This window comes from Triturus cristatus, chromosome 4_1 (assembly GCF_964204655.1).
Source record: "Triturus cristatus chromosome 4_1, aTriCri1.1, whole genome shotgun sequence".
Taxonomy (NCBI): Eukaryota; Metazoa; Chordata; class Amphibia; order Caudata; family Salamandridae; genus Triturus; species Triturus cristatus.
The window spans coordinates 330,542,945-330,565,651 of NC_140585.1; the positions used below are offsets into that span (position 1 = coordinate 330,542,945).

General features: G+C 44.0%; 1 protein-coding gene across 1 annotated transcript in view; it reads left to right on the forward strand.

Moving 5' to 3' along the window:
• Nucleotides 1-22,707, forward strand: part of FKBP4 (FKBP prolyl isomerase 4) — a 475,143-nt gene that overhangs the window by 31,163 nt on the left and 421,273 nt on the right. Inside the window, exon 2 of the mRNA XM_085652302.1 lies at nucleotides 20,904-21,048. Coding sequence (XP_085508428.1) covers nucleotides 20,904-21,048 — 145 coding nt within the window. The remainder of the gene's footprint in view (nucleotides 1-20,903; nucleotides 21,049-22,707) is intronic.

A 22,707-nucleotide genomic window follows, 5' to 3' on the forward strand; every position in this document is an offset into this window, starting at 1 on the left:
AGCGCACTTGCCTGCCGGAGCCGGCGCACCTTCGTCTGGAGGGCCGCTACCTCAGTCGTGAGGCCCGACGCGGTATGGGCCAAAGAGCCAACCCGGTCATTTGTCTTAGATAAGTCTGCTCTAACAAGGTTGACATCGATGAGGACCGCATCGAGTTTGTGCGCCAAGGTGTCGAATTGTTGGCCCACTGAGGTCTTCATCTCAGCAATGGCGCCCATAACGTCCTGCAAAGTCAGATCCGTAGGCAAATCCGGGGCATCCGGGGGGCAATCGGAAGTCTTATGCGATCCGCCCGGAGACCCCTTCGGGAGGGTGTAGCGATCCATAATGTTGACTTGAAGCGCGGTGCCACGCCGGGTCGATTTGGCCTTCGGCCGATCTCCATCCTGCTTCGTGGCCATCGTCGTGTATCTCGCACCCCCAGTAGTCACGCAGTGGAAAGCAAGCAATCAAGGCCGAGAGCCCCGGAGGGCACCTCGAAGGCGGAGCGGGTCCCCGCAGGCAGGGTCCCCCAGCGAGGCCACCACCACACAAAGAAGCGCTGCAATCCCACTCGCGATAACGGCAAGGGGACTTGAAAGTGAAAGTGCGGGGTACGCGGCTCGCCAGGCTCTTCCTGCCGTTGTTATTCACTTCTCCACTGGATCACCCCCAAACTCGAGTCCGGGGTCAGGAGAGAAGCAGGCCGCAAACTTCAGTCGATGCTCGCCCCGGCACCCGAGGTCCGATTCGAAAACGGGTACCACCTCGGCTCAGGTTCACCGACACAGTCCCCTCAACCGATTCAGGATGAAGACAGGATAAACGTAGGAGGTTGCGGAGGTCCTCGGGAGCCTCGCACCTACGCGGCCATCTTGGTTGCGCGCTAGGCTCCTCCCTTCCCTAGTTACATTCTTGATGCACATGCCCTGCGTATTCATTCACCTCGAATGTTCCCCATAACAGGAGTAAACATTATTTCATTATTCCATCATTTAGTCTGCAGAATTGTTATATTTCCTCTACCGGTTTATTACAGAATACTGACCCCTCCATCAGTGAGATTTGTCAACTCCATGTGGGGTTCCTGGAAGACACCCCACCCAAAATCTGACATCACTGGCCGGTTATGATCGGAGCATGTTTTACAAAACATTCTGCCCACTGAATCACTCCATTTAGCGGAGTTGTTACGAACATCATGTTAATGTGTCTATGAGAGCATACTTGGTGCATCCTCAATGTCACAGGAAGGACCTAGTACCTCACTCATTGCAAGGGACCAACCTTGGCCTCTGCGCACACATACTAGATTAGTGTGAGGCTAGAGCCAAAGTTAAAAAAAAAAAAAAAAAAACTAGATCCAAGACACACGCAGTCGGGCATTAGAGGCAGGGGACCATGACTCTACACCATGAAGAGGACATTCCTGTCATGAGGTACAAGGAGCAACATCAATTTTTAGCTCGAGGACATTGTTGCTGGACACTTGTTGTAGGTGAGACTAGAACCCTAGGCTTCAGGTTCTGCAACCAAAATGAATACACTTGAATTTAAGGAAGTTAATTCTTGCACTGAGCCGTATTTATTACAAATGCATTTGCCCACTACATCCATACAAAAAGGTGCCTTTCATCATTTGTGAGAATAGAATTTTGAGAAGGAAATATTAAACTACTCAATTTATTATTGTTGTATCTGAACGTAACTGTCTTGCTTAAGAGAATAGCTAGAATATTTGAGTGGATACATGGAGGGTGCCTAGCACACTTACTATTCTAGCCCTTTCCCTTGTAAAAATAGGAGATATCTATTTACTTTTCGGCAATCTAACCCCAAAATATTTGGTGCAGATTGTTTCTTGTGTTCATTTCTTAGCACAGAAGTGCTTTTTTTACATTGTGAGTCTGTGAGCTTTCAGTAGCTGATCAAAAAGTGAATGTCTATCTCTCTACAGTGAGAAAGGTTGTTTACATATGGAGAAAGTTCAGGATGGAAACCTGTCAACCCAGGAATGGGTGTCTCAACAAATTCACACCAAGATCTGACTAGCTTTTGTGGAAGGGTAGCAATGAATAAACTCCTTGTCTTCCATAAGGACAATGCAAAGATATACTTTGCGAATCGGCGCCTTAATTAACTACAACCCAGATCTTTTGACTGGGGGTGAATGTATGATTTATTCAGCATTCTGTCTATCATTTGTTTTCTGTCTATCATTTGTTTGCGTATCACATTTCGTCCTAAGTGGGATGGGTATGCCCAGACGTGGGCCCCTTGCTCACTTGGCCTCTGAATTCATGCTAGCTTGGCTGATGAGGGGTAATACCCCAAAACCGGTCCCAGGATGCATGTTTCCAGTCCAGGGAGGACCTGGCTGTTCAGTTTGGACTGGACTGTTCCCATGAGGCACAGGGTCAAGACTAATTTGCATGTAGCTGGGTGCAAACTGGGGTGGCATAGTGAACAGAAGAACAATGGATTTAACCCAGATCTTTTGACTGGGGGTGAATGTATGAATTATTCAGAATTCCGTCCATCATTTGCGTACCACATAATTTTCCACACGGCATTAAGAACATTGTCATCTGGATAGACCAAAGAGGAGGAGTTTCGGTGTAATACAGCATGGACTTTAAAATAAAACTGTGTAACCATAAGCACCTCCTTCTATCAGTCAAGCATGTTGGGGGGGATGAGTGATGAGATGAGCTTGCTTTTCAGCTGTAGGACCTTACCCTCAGTCATCAAGTATATTTTGAATTTTTATGTTTACCAACGCGCTCTAGATGAAAATAGGAGGCCATCTGGCCATCAAAAGTGTGGATTTTTTTTACCGTTTAACTTCTACACTCTGGGTGGACTTAAAAGTATATACTGCACCATATCCTAACGCTCCTCTAACTGAAGAAAGCATCTTTCCCAACTGTCCATAGGTACCATAGTTTATCGGTTGCCAATGTCTTAGACATCTCAACAGATGATGGGTATGCATTACTGAATCTCTTTCTCACACTCTACTGCATCCATGGTTATGTTTCCAGCAGCATGATCTGAGAAGTCTTTGCCATTTAGCAGAACACAAGAACATTTCCCATACAGGTCACTATTTACTTGCATATCTCTTATGCGTCCAAACACTAGCATTTACTGTCAAAACATTCTCTCCCTTGCTCCTTTTCACTTCATTTTTTAGCATAGTTGCAGCGACAAACCAAGTAAGAGCACAACTGTGTTCCTCATGCACTATATCATACACTAGCCCCATAGGCTGTATGACAGCCCTCTTGTATCACATGCACTCCCACAAAGGAGAGTGCTACCCAACAGCAAATCTTTGGCACCTTTTCAGGGTTATTAAGTGCTATATAACAGCAATTGCAGTACATATATATATATTTATAACAAAAGTACACTCTGCGTCATCTCTATTTTTTTACCTTCTTGCATTCCTATTCAGATCTTCAGTCTCACTGCTGCAACGCACTCTGCTTTCTTTCAGTAGTGTTAGCCAGCAAAAGAATCTGACTCTATTCTCAGTGAATTTTGAGGGCAAATGTGTTAAACAGCTGTTTTACTGACTAAAGTGTTCCAACTGTCTTGATGTTTCTACCATATGGATCTGATTGCTGCCTGCTTTTCACTTTTTAATCTAGACCAGTCATTTGCCATTTAGGACGTTTTAATTCTAAACCTGCTACATCTTAGTGTAATCAGCTGTGTTTCTACCAGTTATGTGGGTGTCGAGTTAAAATATTTAGACGTCCCTTGGACAGCAAGCATTTAACTCTAATACTGAGTAAAGATAAAAACAGCTATATGTATTTATGACAGATTTGTGTTCCGAATGGAAGCATTTGTTGGAGAAACACCTTTCTTTGATAAAGTGTGAGTAGTTTCCAGGTAGAGCTTGATTACTTAATTTTGGATTAGGGCTTCAAATCACACTGATAGTCTACAAACCACACCTAAGACGGTAAGTAAGGAGCTGAGACCGGCCAGAAGGGACTGCTTCAGCTGGTTGCGCCTTGAGCTCGAGACCTTGAACATTGTACTTGGCAGCCATGGTTTTTGTCTTTGCATAGATTACACAAGGCTTATTCCGTAGGGATGGATTGGCAGACCACAGGCATTTAGAAAGCTTGTAGTTACGTTTTAGATTTGAATGCTCCTCTATTTTATTTGTCAATTATCGGTCACACTGAGAAAATTGGAAAGCCTTCAATTTTAAAACTTAAAATCGCAGAATCTTCTTGAAATCCTGTGAACATATGTAGACAAGTGGCACAGTGAGGGACTGAGTCAGGATGAGCGTAAAAGAGCTCAATGGTTCACTTGTGGTCTGCAAGCATCAAATACACCCAATTGTGTTTCAGGGGTGCAGGGTCATTTGGTTCATAGGCACCTAATAAACATCACTTTGAGTCCCCCTAACATAAGCCAAATTTCCACCATAGCAAGATAGTATAATTGTAGTTGACTCTGTATGATGCTTGGATACGGGCAATGTACAGTAGATTTCAGTATCTCTCAATTTAGCTCAAATAGTCCTGGCAGCCTGAACAGATTGGATAAATACAGACTGTCTTCTGGCGTGACAGACATGATGCTTTAAAATCTTTTACGCTATTCAGGTTTATGTATCATGAGATTGGGGATTAAACTGATGGGTAATTTTGACCAAGTCTTGCCAATTATGCTGAGCAACATTAAGGGGGAAGAAGCTGCGGTGGCTGTATGCCAACGCCTAAGGGAAACAACTCCTGCAAATCAGGAGCGGGCATTACCAAAAATTATCGAACACACCTATGCTTCACTAGGCAGAGCAAGTTAGGGAGCCAAACTCAGGAAACCACTAGTGGCGAGTAGTTCTGAAAAAGAGCACTCAAAACAAGCACCCACTTCTTCTAAAAAATTTTTTTTTTTAAATGGGATGATAGTGAAGTGTTTGTTATTTTTAGGTTGACTATCAAGGAGTGGGTCTCCCCAACAGGAGTCCTCTGAAAACAGGTACAACCTTAGGAATCGTGATAACATTAGGAAACCTGACCGGTATCAGGATACTGATACACATTCCTTTTGTTCCTTTCATGGTTAATCAAAAACCTCGGAGAGGACGGTCAGTACAAAAAATTGAAGATAGACCAAAGGGAAATACATCGCACTTCCGATTTCATTATCAAACAGGAAGAGCCACCTTGAACTCAGTTTAAAAAAAAAAAGAAAGTAGCTGGCTTAAAAATTAGAAATGCCCAGGTTACTGAGGACTCTGCTTCTGAACGGGGAATGGGCTCTGACCACGCTAGACAGCGCGGCAGAAGTAACAATAGCTCACCAGAACCTGAAGGAATTTCTGGTGACAGCAATATTGAATGGATACATCACGGTGGAAACACCCGAGACAAGAGTGAGTGTCCCACACCGTCTACACAAAATTAATCTCTGAATAGAGGGGACATCTCAAGAAAAATTTAAGTTGTCTTTTGGGAAAATTTGACATTTAAATACAACATCCTGTTAGCAGAAAAAGATTGGCCGTCTGAATTTATAATGGGTTGCCCAAAAGGTGAAAGTGTCATTTTGCCTGGTTTTTCCGACCTCGTTCCTGTTTCCTCCAAACACTCATACGCGTGGGAGTGGGTGCAAGCGCTAGCTCTGGCATTATACCGCAACCATGTTGGGTGGGACGTGGAACCTAAACACCACGAAATCCCATTAAAAACTACTCCCAACACCACAGACACAGAACCCTATTAAAAATGATGCGAAGAAACAGGTCAAAGAAATCTTAGTTCAACTTGAATACCAAGGTGTGATTGAAACTTGCACCTCACCAATGAACAACCCTTTGTTTCCCGTAATGAAACCTGACAACACATCATTTGGTTTTAGATTACAGACACTTGAACACATGCATAAAAACATTTGCAGTTCAGAACCCACATTGTGCCGCATTAATGAATAACATTGTACCGAAAAAATACAAATCAACACAAGCTATTTCGAATGGATTCTTCTGCCAAAATATAGCTCCTGAAAACCAATATTTGACTGGATTTTCTGCCCTTGGCAGCACTCCGTGTCAATTTTGTCACCTGCCTCAAGGCTATAAGAACAGCCCAGGGTTGTTCTTGGCAAGAGTGTCAGAGCTATTACAAACTTGCGATGAAGAGGCAGTGTCCTAGGTAGATGATATTTATCTGACCGACGATGAATTACTTGAACACTTGTGCAGGGTGAATAACATAATTGTTGTTTTTGCCAATTTGTGCTGCAAATTTAACTTTAAGAAATCAAAAATTGCCCATCTCAGCGTCCTATTTATGGGATATGAGCTGTTAAGTGAAGGCAAAAGCCTGGCTGCAAATTTTCTAGAAAGATTTGCGCTGATACAGGCTCCAAAAACTCTAAAAGCTTTACAATCCATATTAGGATTTCTAAATTTTGGCAGAACATACATTCAAGACTACGCAGAAAGAGTCACACCTTTCTATGACTTAATCAGACCTGATTTCACAGCAAACATGTGGACTCTAAACATACAGACACTCTATGTTCAGTTCAAGCTGACATGATAGCTTCAAAACACTTGCAGACACGAGTAAACGTCCGCAACCTGGTAATACAGGTCGTCACCGGTTTATCAGGGTATACCTACATCCCGTTCAACAAAGGCGAGACAGTTCCTATCGCATACAAATCTCATTTGTACATTAATGCTGAAAATCGATTTACAGCAACAGAAAAAATTCTGACAGCTGTACAGACTGCTGTAATGAGACAAAGAGTACTAGCAGAGGGTAAAGACCTCATTGTTGTAACTCCGATACCGACTTTAGAAGCGATAACTAAAGCCAGCATTCCAAATGCAAAGACACTACATCCATGTTGGATACAATGGACGAATTCTCTCACTGCAACAGATGTAGAATATAGATACAATCCAAGACTTAGAACACAAGCATTCCTACAATACGAACAAGAATACCCTCCACCGAATGAAATCTTGCCTTTAGATCAGTACGAATACATCATTTATACTGACGGTTCTGCGCAAACTGCCATAAGAAGTAAACAGCAGTATAGCGCTGCATGCGCTATAGTGAAAGGTTGGATGGGGGATGGTAAGTTTCACCCAAGCAATATGAGTACACAATCTCTAGGAGATTGTATCGCGCATCTGACAGAACTAAAAGCCCTGAAACTAGCACTACAGTATACGGATCAGGAATTCCCCACACTGATTATGTGCGATTCGTTTTACTGTGTGCAATCTTACAATAAATATCTTCACTACTGGGGCTAGAATGGGTTTAGAGACTCCAAGGGTGGCACGATAAAACAAATTGTTATGGGAACAAGTGGCAAATCTGAAAGCATGCCTGCCACGGGCTCAAGTTATTCACACTTTCAATGTGTTGGCATACACGTTGAAGGGAATTCATTGGCTGATGAAGCCACCGAGGCGACAGTGCAAACTGCTGCCGTTGCCGCAAACACTCGTTCTCACACGAGACTAGGCGGAGATATACTAGTAGCTATCAATGCCTCAAAGAACGGCTCACCCGTCCTACCAAAAGGCTTTCCACTCAAGTACTCCTACAAGTTAGATGCGCATAACACACCGTATGCTCAAATTCCATGAGTATAGAATAATACCGAATAAAGATTGCAGATTAGGTTTAATACTAGCTGCACACAAGGGTCTGTGCTCAGCGGACGCAGGAGTCACTGCAACAATTTCATTATTAAAGCAGAGTTACTGTTGGCCGGGCTGACAAAACAAACAAAGGACTATGGCCTGACGTGCGATATTTGCCAGCAGATGAAGGGTTCCACCATTCACAAGCAACCACTAACACCATTAATGATTTCAGACGGACCCCTCGCAAGTGTCTATTTGGATCACTGCGTCCCCTTAAATTCAGACGGGGCTTACAAGTATATCTTGGTGGTAGTAGATTCATGCTCAAGATTCCTGTGGGTTTGGACCCAACGCTCAGCTGACGCTCGAGCTGTTATAAAGGATTTGCGAGTCTTCATCAGGACATACGGAATTGACATTGTTACATTCCGAACGTGGTCCTGCGTTTATCTCTAGGGCTTACATGGAAGCCATGGAAGGTATGGGCGTGGCCTTGCGGTACTCCTCCCCCTACCATCCCGAGGGAAATTCGGTGGTTGAGAGGAAAAACCGGGACCTAAAGCAATCCTTAACAGCAAGGGTATTGGGTGCAGGTAGTACATGGGTCAATCACCTATATGGGATCCAGAGGGCAATCAAAAAACATGCCAAGAAAATCCTTGGGAGGTTGTACCCCTTATGAAATTCTGTTTGGGACAAGAATGTGGGTACCTGATCTCGATTGTGCCAGCACTGTGGCAGATGCAAACCATTTTAACTGATGAATTCCGAGCGTTACAAAGCAACGTGCAAGTCAAACGCACCGCCACTGCGGATGTCACAAGACCTGCCTCGGTCCCGAAGATTGGGGACCTAGTTGGGGAAAAGATTGTGGACAGAAGAGAGTTTGGGCCATCTTGCAGAACAGCTGTACCTGTCCTGGCGGTTGTGGGAACAAGAACAGTACTACTTCCGCCTCTTGCTGGCAAAAGGATTGGTCTCATTGATCTGATCAAACCGCATCATGTGGCCTATTCTCAACTGTAGGCCATGTGGGGTCCTGTAGCCACAGATCTCCTATTGCTACTATACAGGAAGCTTATTTATTTAGAGGTTTTAAATAGTGCTGGCTGGACCCAAAGGTATCGGAGCGCTTTACATGATAGAGCTAGCTACGGTAAGAAACAAATTACAACATCATGGAATAACAAAACATCAGAGCGCGTTACATGACTGAGCTAGTTACGGTAAAGCAAAATTACAACATCATGGAAAAACAGCAGGTAAAACATTGAGAGAACGGCTTGAGATTATACATATCATGTAAACAGAGTAAAGAGTTAAATCCATATAAGATATGGAAAATCGAATTTCAGGCACAGGTAAAGACCCTCAATATTTATTAAGGAGGTGCATTTAGAGGTCTTTTTTTTTTTTTTTAAAGCTGGTGTAGGAGTGGTTGCATCGTAGGTCTTTGTGGAGGGCATTCCAGATGTAAGGGGCATTTCCGGAGAAGGAGCGGGATTGTGTGGATTTCTTTTTTAGCAGGGGTTGGACAAGGAGGAGAGCGTTCGTGTTTCTCAGAGGTCGTGTGTTGCCCGCTTTGCAGAGTTTATTGGCGAGGTATGGTGGTGCATTTTGATGGAGGACTTTGTGTGTGATGCATGCGTTTTTGTAGGTGGATCTGCCTTCGATGTGGAGCCATTTAAGAGTTTTGAGGGCTGGGGAAATGTGGTCGAACCGTTTACATTCGGTGATGAGCCTGGCTGCAAGGTTGAGTACAGATTTGAGTGGAGCTAGGCGGACCAGGGATTGAACTACTAATTTAAAATCTTCAGTTGGGAGAAAGGGTTTGATTTTCTTGAGATAACTGAGTGAAGAGGGCACTTTAAGCCGAATTTTGGATGTGGAGATTGAGGTTAGGACTGTTATTGATGGAGATATCAAGAGATTTTACTCAGTTGGACAAGGAGAAAGAGCAGTTGCGGGCATTAAGGTCAGAGATCCAGGTTTTAATGGGGAGAGGGTTGTTTTTAGGGGAGAAGAGAATGATATCAGTTTTTGGGGGTTGAGTTTGAGATGGTTAAGGTGGAACCAGTATTGGATTTTAGTGAGGGTGTTATTAAGGTGTATGATGTCAGCGTGGGTTTTGATCTTCTAGTAGAGTTGGGTGTCATCGGCATAAAGGTGGTAGTTGATACCAGCTTGTTTTAGAATGAGGGTGAGGGGTTCCATAAAGAGGTTAAGGAGAGGGGGTGAGAGAATAGATCCCTGGGGGACGCCTAGGGAGACCGGAGTGGGGTTAGACAGTCTCTTGAATTTTAATTTGCTGGGTTCGATGTTGAAGATAGGAGACGAACCATTTGTGGGTAGTAGCATTGAGGCCGAAACGATCTTGGAGCACGTTAAGTAGGGCAGAGTGTTAACAGTTGGCCTAACGGCTAGGGCGGTCGACCTCGAACCTGGGGAACTGGGTTCGAGTCTCGGCAATGACGCTGAACATCCTGTGATTCTGGGGAATTCCCTTAATCTCCCCGTGCCTACCAAAAATGAATGTGTCCTCATGTAATGTAACTGGTGCTGTGTAAAGCGCTCTGATACCCAATTCGGGTCAAGTTCGCGCTATATAAAACTCTGCAAAAAAAAAAAAGCTTCAGAGAGATCAAGGAGGATAAGTAGACATATCTCACCATTATCAAGGGAGTGGTGGATGTCGTCAACAGTGTTTAGTATGGCAGTTTCAGTGCTGCAGCCTTTTCTGAAGCCTGATTGGAAGGGGTCCAGAAGGTTGAATTTTTCTTATGTGTTTGTCTAATTGGAGCAAGACACATTTTTCGAGGGCTTTAGAATGACAGGAGAGGTTAGTGATTGGGCGGAGATTAAGTCATTAGGATCAGCATTAGTGTTTTTAATAATGGGGGAGATTTGACCATGTTGAAGGGAGCTAGGGACACTTCCAGTAGCAAGGGAGGTGTTGATGATTGTGGTCCAGGATGGGACAATGATGTGCTTTAGGTCTTGGACAAGGCTAGAAGGGAGGGGGTCTTTAGTATAGGAGGACGGTTTTAGTTTAGCAATGATGCTGTGGACTTCGTGCTCAGTTACAGGGCGGAAATTATGCCAGGAGGTGTTGTTTTTTGGTTGAGAGTTTTGGTGGTTGGGTATGAGAGGAGGAGTAGTGGTGGGAAGGTGTGGGGGTAGTTTAGGGTGGTAATAGGAGAAGGAATGTGTGAGGAGGGTTAGAGTGAGGTGAGGAAGCTGGTGAGTATGAGGGGGACCAGGGGCTGTCAGTGTGATTTAGAGGTGATGTCAGGAGTAAGTAGGGGGGTTGGTTGGTATCTGAGTTGAGAGGAATGATTGATCTATTTTGGCGATTTATTTATTTATTTATTTTATTTTTTATTTTTATTTTTTTTTCTCCAGAGAATATTAGGGCAATTTCTTCACATCTAGCGGTTGAGGCCGTCTGGTTAGGCGGAGCTGAGAAGGTTTGGTGATAGATAATGTTGAACAGTTCTCTAGGTTTTGGCCAGATCGAGTTGTGTACGGAAGAAGGATGCCTTTTTGTTAAAAATTTGTTTTTTGTATCTATATCTAGCTGATCTGAGAAGTGTCAGGTTTGAGTGGGAGGGATTCTGTCTCCAGGTTGTTTCCATCCGTCTTAATGAGCGTCGTTCATTGTTAAGTTCTAGGTTAAACCATGATTTGGAAGGGATGTTTCTTAGAGTTTTAAGTTTAGGGGGGGTCAATTGGTCTAGGACATCCGTGACAGCTTTATTAAAGTCATCAGTAAGCTCATTTTGCGTTTTGTGAGAGGAGTGAGGAGCAGTTGAGCTTGGAGTTTGGACTCAAGCTCATCAGGAGGGATACATTTTAGATGTCTGGTCCATTTCATAGGTTTAATTTGTTTAGTGATGAGGGGAGGGGGCGTGATAACAATGGTGAACAATATGAGGTGGTGGTCAGACCAGTCAATGGGGATGATGCTGGTCAGGAAGGCCAAGTAATTGTTGGTAATGATGGCGTCCAGGATGGCTCCTTTGGTGTGGGTGGGGGACTGACATTTGTTTGAAGTCATTGATCTCGAGAAGGTTGGTGAAGAGGGTGGTAGTGGGATCATTGGTGTCCTTCAAGTGGAGGTTGAGGTCTCCAAGGAAGAGATTTTTTGAGTTGGATATTAAGGATTGTGTCATCAAGTCAGAAAGTTCATCAATAAAGGGGTGTGGATCACCAGGAGGGTGGTAGATAGTATGTAAACGAGTAGGATGGGTACCTTCAACTTTAAGTTCAGTTTCAAGGTATTCGAAGGTGGAGTGGCCAGAGTTGTTAACCAGGGTAGCAAGGGAGAGCTGAAGTTAGTTTTTGAAGATTATGGCCAGACCACCCCCTATTCTGTCAGGTCTGTCTTTTCTGAGGATAGAGTATGCGGGGGGGGAGGGAGAGTAGATCAAGCATGCTCGTTGAGTGGTCATTGAGCCAGGTTTCCATGAGGAACGCAATGTCAATTGATTCGCTAAGGGCGGATTTGGAGATTTAGGTGGCGTGTCGGACTGCAGATCGACAGTTAACAAGCATGCAGGCGAGTGGTATAGGGTTGTTTTGGGGAGGGAGGGCAGGAGTGGATGGTGGTGAGTTGTGGAGGGGGTCTGGGGAGGCGGGAGAGGAGAAAATTCTGTTGGTACCTAGCACAGGGATGTTGGAGTAGGGGGGGATGTGGGTTGTTGACTAAAGTACTAGGATTTTAAGAATTGCATAGGTCGGAGAGATCGGATAGGGAGAGGTGGTTCGAGGTGCGGCGAGGCCTAGACATCCGGTTGCGGAGGGGTGAAGTATTCCAATGATGACGATTGTAGTTGGCCGGGATTTTGCAGTTGGGGTGGGGGAAATTTGCACGCATAAATTGGGTTCCAGAGCTGAGGGATTTAACATCTTCTCTAAGTCGAGAGAGTTCATTCGTCAGTAAAGAGAGATTGCGTTCAATGTTGCGTAGGGTCAGGGTTATAGGGGAGTGGGGAGAGGGGGGATCTCTGAAGGGGAGGATGAGGGTGAGAGGGAATGGGTAGTGTTTGTTGCAGACAGGAAGCAATTGTGTGTAGGGTGTGTGAGGTCAATGGTGGTGGAATGAGTAGAGTTAAGGCTATGAGGCGTTGGTGGTTGCCTGATGGAGGAAAAGAGATGTGAGAACTCAGGGGATGTGGATAGAGATAATATGAGGGCACAAAGAGTTTGAAGTAGGACTGCGTCGGGGATTAACGGTGGCGAGACATTCGGTGGTTGTGATGGAGGATTAGCAGAGCGTGAAGGTGGGGCCGGAGATGGTACGATGGGAGAGCCAGGGTGGAGGGGTAGGGATTCAGGTTGGGGTATCCAGGAGGGAGGATAAGGGTTAGTTATTTTAGAAGGGGTTGAGGGGGAAAGGTCATTGGAGAATGTGAGTGGTTAGGAGAGGGGGTGTGCAGAGGGGATGTCAAGAAGAGGGAGGATCGTTGGCGGGAGAGAATATATGGGTGACAGTGGTTGGGAGATGGCTTTGGCTATAGAGATGACAGTGGAGGGGGAGTGGGTAGTAGGCGTTTGGAGTATGGTGTTGGTAGGAGGGAACACAGGGGAGGGGGAGAGTGGGGTAGGGGGAAAGGGAGAGAGCGGGGGGTGTTGAGTGGTTGGGTATACAGAGGATTAGGGATAATTTTGACTAGGTGGAGAGACATGGTGCTGAAGTGGCGCTTAAAGATGGCGAGGTGTGATTCGGCGGCTTGTATGAGGATGTTATCCATTTTGAAGATGGAGATGTCGATTTCACCTGGAAAAATTGGGGAGGGAGTAGTGGATAATTTAAATCCATAGGGAATTTTAATTGAGTGAGTGACTGGGAGCTGACTTAGGAAAATGCTTTTCGATTTCGATGGGCGTTTGGAATAGAAGATGTAGTTGGTTTTTGTGTGGGAAGAGAGGCTGAGGTAGTTATAGACCATAAGTGTTTCAGGGTTACGAATGAGTAGTATGAAGTTTTTCTTAGCATTTTTAGACAGATTGGGGGGGGTGGTGGTTTAAAGGATGGTCCAGGAGTTGGGGCCATGTTTGGGAAGAGCATAGTCATGGGGGCTGTGTGCGTGATTGAAGGGGGGCATGTTGGGACGGGGCTAAGAAGTAGAGAGTTAGAAGGTAGTGAGGGCAATTAGGGGTACGGTAATAGGGGATGTATCAGGGGGAGGAGAGTGGGAGGGATACTGAAACTGTGATCCACAGCCTGTGCGCTTCTGCCAAATGTGTTCCTACTCTGCTGCAATTTTGAGCACCAACAAGATTATAAGAAAGTGAAAGTAGTAATATGGCCTCCACAGGAGTGCAAGATAAAGTCTGGACGGTCTGGGACAGAACAATTACACTTACAGATCAGGAATGGAAAGAACAGTGCTAAGTTATTTCCATATATGTCTGGTAAGGGATAAAGCTTAGCAGGGGCTCAACGGGCTAGTGAGTTCAACAACAAAGTCTTCAATAGTGAAAGTAGGCTACTAGATTGTCAACAAGGGATGGGTAACTGTGGAGAAGATATCAGCTTGCTGTTCTAGTATTTCTACATACCACCAGCTAAATGTTGATAAGCTATCACAAATGAAGACATAAAAGCATATAGGAAGATCCAGACAGAGGGTTAAAGGAAATAAGTTCCACAAGAAAACAGTGTTGGTCGATGTTCATAAATAGGCCACAAGGTGGCGCTCCAGGCTAAAGCAAGATCAGAGAATTCTATTAGTTTACCGTGAAAAATAGATCTAGTTTGGTGTAGATCGTTTCCTGAAAAGTAGGGAATTGAAGAGATAAACGAGAAAGATGGCAGCAATGGGAAGATAGTAAGGAGGGGTAACAAATCAAAATGGGGATGAGCGACCTAAGATTCAGTTGGACTCCATCAAAAGTCCTCGAGGGAGCACGCAGAGGTCGGTAATGTGGAACGATCATCCTCCTCATTTGCATGCATTAACCAACTCCATCATCGGCCCATGAGTGCGAAAAGGCTGCAGAGGTCCCGCTCTCCTAACCGGTGGTTAGAAAGGGACAAGTGACACCCCATACCAGCTCCAAGCAAAGCAAATCAGGACTTTGAGGTATCCGGGAGAATGATTATAGCTCAATTTACAACATGTGTGCAGCGCTGGGAGCTGCTGGCATTAATCACATCCTAGATAGCGTCTGCTCAGGAAGCAGGGACATCGCGAGATGGCGGGCTGTGGAGATGAGCAAGTGATCATATGGAGCGATCTCAATATGGCCACTGTGATGACCAGGACGACGGGAGCCACCAATCAGCCCCAGACAAGAACTCTGGCTTATGAAGTCAAGGAGAGTGGGGACTGGAGAGGACAAGAGCGCCCCCAGCCGGTACCGGGAGATGGACTACCTGTCGGACTTCACAGGTTCAGCTGCTGCACAGACGCTCCCTCCAACCAGTCAACAATAGGTCACAACGGCAGCGCAGAGCCCGTTGCCCCCAAACCTCGAGGGCCTGCAGAGCACACCGGGAGCCGATCCGCAGTCCCTGCAGATCAGCCCGAGGAATTCTCCTAGCAGAGAGCTCAGCAACCACCCACCGTCCGCATCCAGATAGTATCTCAATCTCCCCACAAGCCGTCCGATTTTTCAACAGTTTGTCAGGCATGTCGTGCCTTCCACCAGCACAGCAGCACTCACGATCAATGTACAGACTCTCCACGCTGAAGCCTCCTTGGGCAGGGAGCTCACGAGCAGGACTCCGTCTGACGACGATCGTCTCCTTCCCGGTAAATTGTCTAATTTGCTTATAATCCTCTATGACTTTCTTTGTTGCTGATGATGGCTGTGGATGGGGGGGGGGGGCATAACCAGGGATTGTCTCAGATTAGAGATCGCAAGCCCAGGGAGCAAATGGTGAGAGCTCCCAAGCCGTCATCCATCTTGTATTAAGTTCAGATGGAAAGACTGATTACCTTTCAAGACTCCACTACGCAATGTGAAGGAGTAACGAATATTGGAGCACAAATCATTCCAGTTGAAATTGAAAAAGATCAAGAAGAAACAACAATGTTTACATTAATGTGCCTTCAAACAACACATCTGCCAATTCTACTAGACCTGCTGACCTACCAAAGATAGATCGAACCGCGTCTGGATACTTCATCAACTTCGATGATTTCTCTTCAGATCCAAGTAAACCTGATCAAACGCCACCCACCTCAAGGAAAGAAAGATTTTGCCAAATCTATCTTTTGCTCAAAAAGACTTACTTAGTGCCACCTTGGTTGCATATTTGTTTCGCAATAGGGGTAGTGTACCTGTTAATTTGGATTGGCACAGTGACAGTATTTTTTTGCTTCTGAATGGACATGATCTACCAGAACGCTCTGCAGTGCAATCTGTGAACTTGGTCCTGAAACCACATACGTCAGCACACCGTGAACAAAGACACTTTTCCCTGGTGAACATTACAGCAATTCCAGTACCGGATGGTATAGTTTTGGATAACATTTCTTAAGATGTATATGGCCCCACTGAACATTTGAAAATTCCACATTTGTTTAAAATTTCTTTAAATTATTTCATTACCCCAGTACACTATCTGCTCATTGGGACATTGAGACTGGGAATACTATGCTCACAGACTTGGAACAATATGCTGCTTTGTTACCAGCATTATGGTAATCATTTTTTGCATAGAGCAAGTGTACCACGCACTGCTAATATGTACCTTCAATGGGAACATTACCCAACACCACCAAAAGGTAGTTCTGCCACATTCACACGGAAGTTCGCATACTTTTCCGGGTTCAATATATCAAACCCAGAATCATTTTACTACAAACTTGCACAATCTAATGCAACAGCAAAGAAAATTATGCTGCACAAACACAAAGCGGATACATTCAGCACTTTTTATCTCACAACTTCTATACAGGGTTTCTACTACTGGAGAGGCACCATAGACAAAATCCATCTGGGGGACAAGAGAGTGGCAGGTTCAGGGAACTGAGGCTTTATTTAGAGCTTGCCTCATACCATTACAGATGATTTTCCTGAACAGAAAAGTGCAACCGACTACCTGTTATGGGTTTGCAAAAATCAAAGACCTGAAAACACAAGCATCCCTTCACCCACACCTATTAAGGCTTTCACGAATAAAACACTAACAAGTGAAGGGACACCTGGTACAAGAATGTACAATTCATCATCTCCCAATTGGAAGGGTTGGTTGGTTTGGCCTGTAGGCACTAATGTGTAATGCAAGATTCAAGGGTACCACCGAAGAGTTTAGTATCCATAGGCCCGACACATGCTATGTACACATAGACGACACAGGAGTAGTGACTTCCTATAGTGTCGGGAAGTTTCCTAGATTGTCTAAAGACCTTGACACTTTCACAGGTGAAATAACACTTGTCCCTTTTGTCAGACAACATGGATCTTAGGGATTTCTTGTTGGGTCCCAAGAAATTGCGTAGGAAACGCTTATTATACACCATCTATAATGAGGTTTAGAAAGTCTTCCAACAGGAAGCTGCATAGAGACTTCATGAAATAGATAGAATTAACCTAGAAAAGGCCTTGGCTGTGGTAGACAATGGCATGACCACACTCTTGTCTGGTATTTATTCACTGGGCAACATTGTGTCCTCAGCTATCGACATAATGAAACAAGATTTGTCTATTTTACAACATGGGCAATCGCAGCTATGCGCTATTATGCTTCTAAGCTGGACGCTTCAATCATTGCGTTCTGGCCACGTTCCATGGCGATACATTAAAGACACAAATCTATTTTCGGCTTACAATCTGACCAACAGACAATTGTACATGGCATGCAGAGATGTGAAGTACACCATGCTGCTCATTGAAAAACTCGGTTAACTTTTACTGTAGCAGAATCACTGTCTACGGAATGGTTAATCCATGGCTATATCACACTGCCCATCGCAACATTCCAATTCCAGTACTGCATGAAATATTACCCAGTAGGCAGGTATGAAGCGTTGGGCGAAGGGTACATACTAGAAACTTGGGAGTTACCTTACACATATAGGTGCAGGAACAAAGACAAGGACGTTTTTCTGTATGGTTCTAAATGCGAATAGGCCTTGAGTGGGTCTTTAGTTTTTACAGACATATCGCTGCACAGTGCATGTAATGTGTCAATAGCGAACTTGTCCTGCTACCTGAAGGGTTCTCCAGCTGCCACAATTCATCCGGTTTTCAAGTTACTTTCAAATGGCAGTTCACTTAATGTTTAATGACCAAGGCTGCTGTGATATGACGCCCAGCATTGCTTATTTAGTGACCGTCAACTCCAGGGTTATTTGTTGTAAGCAAGTATTGTTTCCCCCAGCTCGCACAGTTAGGGAGGCACCACTGTGGCCTTCACTGAATGTATCCAGCATAGGGTTTGATTCTCTGAGCAGACTGAAAGCCATGCTGTTTCAGCTTAATGCAGCCTTAACCTCAGCCAAAGAGATTTTTGATCTCCAAGTGGCAAGGTCTTTGGCAGAGATACAGGCGTTGGTCCATACGAACGTCCTTCTCCATTTCAGAGAAATGATCCATCGTATCTTTAACATGTCTAATACGAGTGGTATCGTACACTTACTTAAGAGCATTGGATCAGGTCTGTTAACCACCTTAAAAACCATTTTCGGAGTGATTCCATCTTTCATACAATCCGTACTTGGAAGCGTTTTTTGAGAGCTTCCTTTGGTCCTGCTTTCGATTTTACTTCTGTTGCTTCGCAATGGATGTCCGCATCACTCAAGACATGGAGAGAGCACTGCTGGAGCAACGTTGTCGTGAGCGATTGGTGTTCTTAATGGAGTAACCTCGGCTTCAAGAGCTGATTGAGCATTGCTTCCTGTCTTTCAGACTGGCCTGGCTTGACTGCATCCTACCAGTATTCCGCTGCCTCTTTTGCGGACTCTTGAGTGTTGGACCTCTGCCTAACACTTCCATCGGTTGTGCTGCTGGACATAGACTTGCACCTGGCGCCTTTACGGGCCCATGTGCACAGTTGTCCACAGTGTATTCCCATGTTGATGATGGCTTTCCTAGAGCCTCCACAGGACGCTACCAGCTCCTGTTGGACCGGAGAACAGCTCTGCAATGGATGTGCAAACATCAGTCTCAGGCAATCCGGCATCTACTACTTCCCCGACGGCTGCCGTGGGAAACCGCGATGACCACCTCTGCTCACTTGATATTATACTGGAGGGACCGACTCCTGCGGCTCCATGTACAGTGATGTTGAGTCTTTAGCGCAGGATTCTTAAACAATCTGGCTTATCCTGTGCTGGGAACCGTTTGGCCAATTTTTAAACATGTACCATATTGAAGGTCAAACAGACTTTGTTTTTACTTTTTATGAACGCTTTTTAGGGAAGAATACCTTTCAAAAAGACCTTTTTATGGACGCTTTTTTAAAGACCATTTTAAGTGCTTTTTAGTATGCTTTAAATATAAAGGATTTGTTTTTATACTATGCCTTTTTTAGCATTTACTATCATTACCTAGCTGACCTTGTTGACCTTTTATGAGTGGTGGGTGTCATGTCCTTTAGGTTAGTCCCATCATGTACATACCGATTACATACATTGTGTCCTACCCACACAACATAACTGTCTTACACTGGTGACTTTTTACCTAGTAGCTTACCTCTGTCTCTTCGACATCAGGCTCTTGGTACCATATCTTAATCCATGTACCTGACGTACATAAACATGTCCCCAGGCACAGTAGATTTATTCTGTACAAGGGTCACCACCTTTTTCATCCATGGCCAACAGCCAGCTGTGCATGATCATGTTTGTCTAGAGAAGGATTAGCAGGGGTTTAGCAAATGTTTTCAAAACGTATCGATTCTAGAAAACCCCCAGATTGACCACTTTACAAAGGCTGGGGAGAATTCCTTCCAGGCTAGACCGAGACTCTGCAGGCTGATCTTTTGACAGGCAGAGACCTCACATTCCTTGTGGGGTGCCATCCTCGACGCAGAGACTGGGTCCTTTATTCAGAACCATCAGGTAATGGGTTAGTACTTCCCCGGGAAATTCTTGGCTCCATTAGGTTCAATTGGGGAATATCCTAGCACTCACACATACATGCTTCACCTACACATCTAGGCTAGGCACAGTTATGTAGGCTACGCATCGTAGGAGTGCGCCAACGCTATTGTTTTATATAATATGCTTTTATTTATCTTATTAGCACTATGGTAGAAATGTATCTGCTATTTACGATATTAGTACTAGCGATCACATTTGTCTGCTCCCGTCTTTTGATTGTTGCAGCTAACATGTTTCATACTAGACTGACGCTTGATCAATAAATAATTATAGAAACTGTTCCCATCGTCATTCTATGTATTCTGAGAAAAGCAAGCTCGAGTGACTGAGCGAAAGACACCGTATTGTTTCCATGATACCTGAGGAATCCGGGTTGTCATGTTCAGTAGTTGCCAAAAATTACATACACTGCTGTGGAATACAGGGGTTGGTAGTGGCACCGAAGAGCTAGCTGGTCTTAATGGCTGACTCATCCTGTGGGGGTGTCCAAAGTCTGTCTGCATACCAAGCCCTCAGTTTAGGTCATCCAAAACGCGCAGATCCTGGGGTTCCTAGGAACTACACAACACTAAACCGCAAGAAAGCCTAGCCACATAATGAGTATCATAACAGTCAAGCGTTTGGTTGCACAAATCTTATCCAGTGGGGTAGGCTGACCATGACTGTTGCTCCATGATTTCATTACTATTTGTTCTCAAAGTTCTAGATGTTAAGGGTTTGAAAACAGTTATTGACCTGTGACAGCTAATTGTGAAGAGAGATATTTCCAGGAAGTAGTGAGCTAAAGAGGCAGTGATTGTGGGTGAGTGGATCTGCAGCATGGATAAATGCATGATGAAAGTTCCCATTTACGGAACCAGAGGTTGTCCACAAAGGCATGCCAAAGTATGGGGCCGTTGTAAATTTAACTTGATATTAATGTCTAAAAGTAACTACTCCTAAGCGTTAACAAGTTTCTGTATGTGTAATGACACTTGGGTCCTACCAGTACTCTGACCTTGTAATGCCTTATTTGTGTATTAGACTAATGAAATGCAGCTGCTGATTTTTTACTTGTAAAAGATGTGTTAGTACTGTGTGATAAATCTAATAAGTGTAATTTCTACAGATGCACCTATTTTAACACAAGTGCCATGAAAGGTTTTTAGAAAGAATGTCTGTTTTCTCTAGAGCTTTATTTTTGGATGGCATGCTTTATAACTGCTCAATTTATTTTTCAGCTAATTAAAAAAGAAGGCTCTGGAGATGAAACCCCTATGATTGGAGACAAAGTGAGTGTCCATTACACAGGCTGGTTGCTGGACCGGTCCAAATTCGACTCCAGTCGTGATCGTGCAGACAAGTTCAACTTTGACTTAGGAAAAGGTACTGTTTTATTGCCTTACGTTATATTATGTTAATTTAACATCTATCACTATTATGCAGCTCTTGCATTTATTGGATTAGGTCAATTAATGTAGACTCCTTGAGCCTTTTCCCTGCATGTAAATGCTAGGATTCTTTGGACAATTTACCCATGTAAAACTCGTGATTTGAAATGCAGACCCTCAAATTGCCTCTGTCCACTTGTTTAGTGGTCTTCATGCTTTAATTACCGGACCCCATTTTATCTGAGTTTCTGCACTCTAGTCTAACATTGCCTTTGGATGGAGGGCAGGCCATCTCCTAGCTCAGTTAATTCTTAGTGAAATTTCTTATTGTGTAAAAATGATATCCCCTTTAGTTTGTAGCATTAGTCTAAAATGTTACTTCTTTTTATATGGGATGGTTCAGTTTTTGTGTTAATAGATAGTGCTTTAATCATGCTCCTTGTTTAAATGTGATGAAGTAGGTATTGTAAAAAACTTTGATATTATCTGGCAAGCCAAGATCTAAATAGAAATACCAGAACATGTTCACCATGTGAAAGTGATACCATCCAAACCAAATTGCCCAACACTTTTGTAAAAAATTTAATTGGGTGAGTAACACTCTTAACAAATGCTATGATTGCAACCATATTGGCTATGTGTAATGGCATACAAAAAAGTTGAAGAGGAAGGAAAAGTAAGAAAACCCTCTCCTTCACATACTTCCCAACCTCCCTTTGCCCGCAACCCTCTCAGTAAGAATGTGAAGATGACAAGAGGAAGTCTTCACACCCTTGTTAATGGTTTAGGGGCTGCTCGTGCACACTCAGATTATCTAACCTTTATTAGATAAGTCTCGGATGTTATGCACCTAAACAACAAAAACTGTTCTGATGACACCTGGTGGGCTAGTTAAAAAGCATCATCTATCCAATTTGTTTCTGACAGAAATCTTGCTTAAATATCCTCAGGCAGGCCTAAACTGAACAGATTAGACACTTCTGATTTATTAAGCTGTAAGCCAAAAATAGACTTGAGTGTGGGGTTATGTCTAACCAAAAGACAAAAATTAAGCTATAAACATGGCAAATAAACCTAAAACAATATAACTTCACCAGTGGACATAAAACTGCATATATACTTCTTGGAGCGTTTAATGTATTAATGTTTCATTCTTGGATTCAAGCAAGTTTTCCAGCAACTGTTCAGGGTCACCCTGTTCTTGAAGGGTATGTTTTAACTATTATGCTTTATCCTGTATATCAAAAGACCAGATATTGAGAATGCCAGACCTTACTGGGGTGCGTTGGGCAGTGGGGGGTTGTACCATTGCTAGAAAGCCTTTGCAAATTCATACTGGTTTGTTATCTGGCAAAATATTTTGGTGCCTTTCCATTATAACAGTTTATATTTCCTCATATGGACAAACATTAGTGGTGTTGCAGAGGTCTGAAGACAAACACTCTTGGATGCTTTGCCTTTCAAATCTGGACTAGACTGTGTTCATCCTATTTTTTAAATTCTTTAAAAGATCCCTGTCAATGGGCTTGGGATCTAGGGTTAAAAAAATATAACTTTTTACCATCTTGCACTCCTTCAATGATTCCAGAAATACATAAGCGACCTCTTGATTCTGAACCTCTAAATCCAGTACTTCCATTAGCAGCTCTTTAGT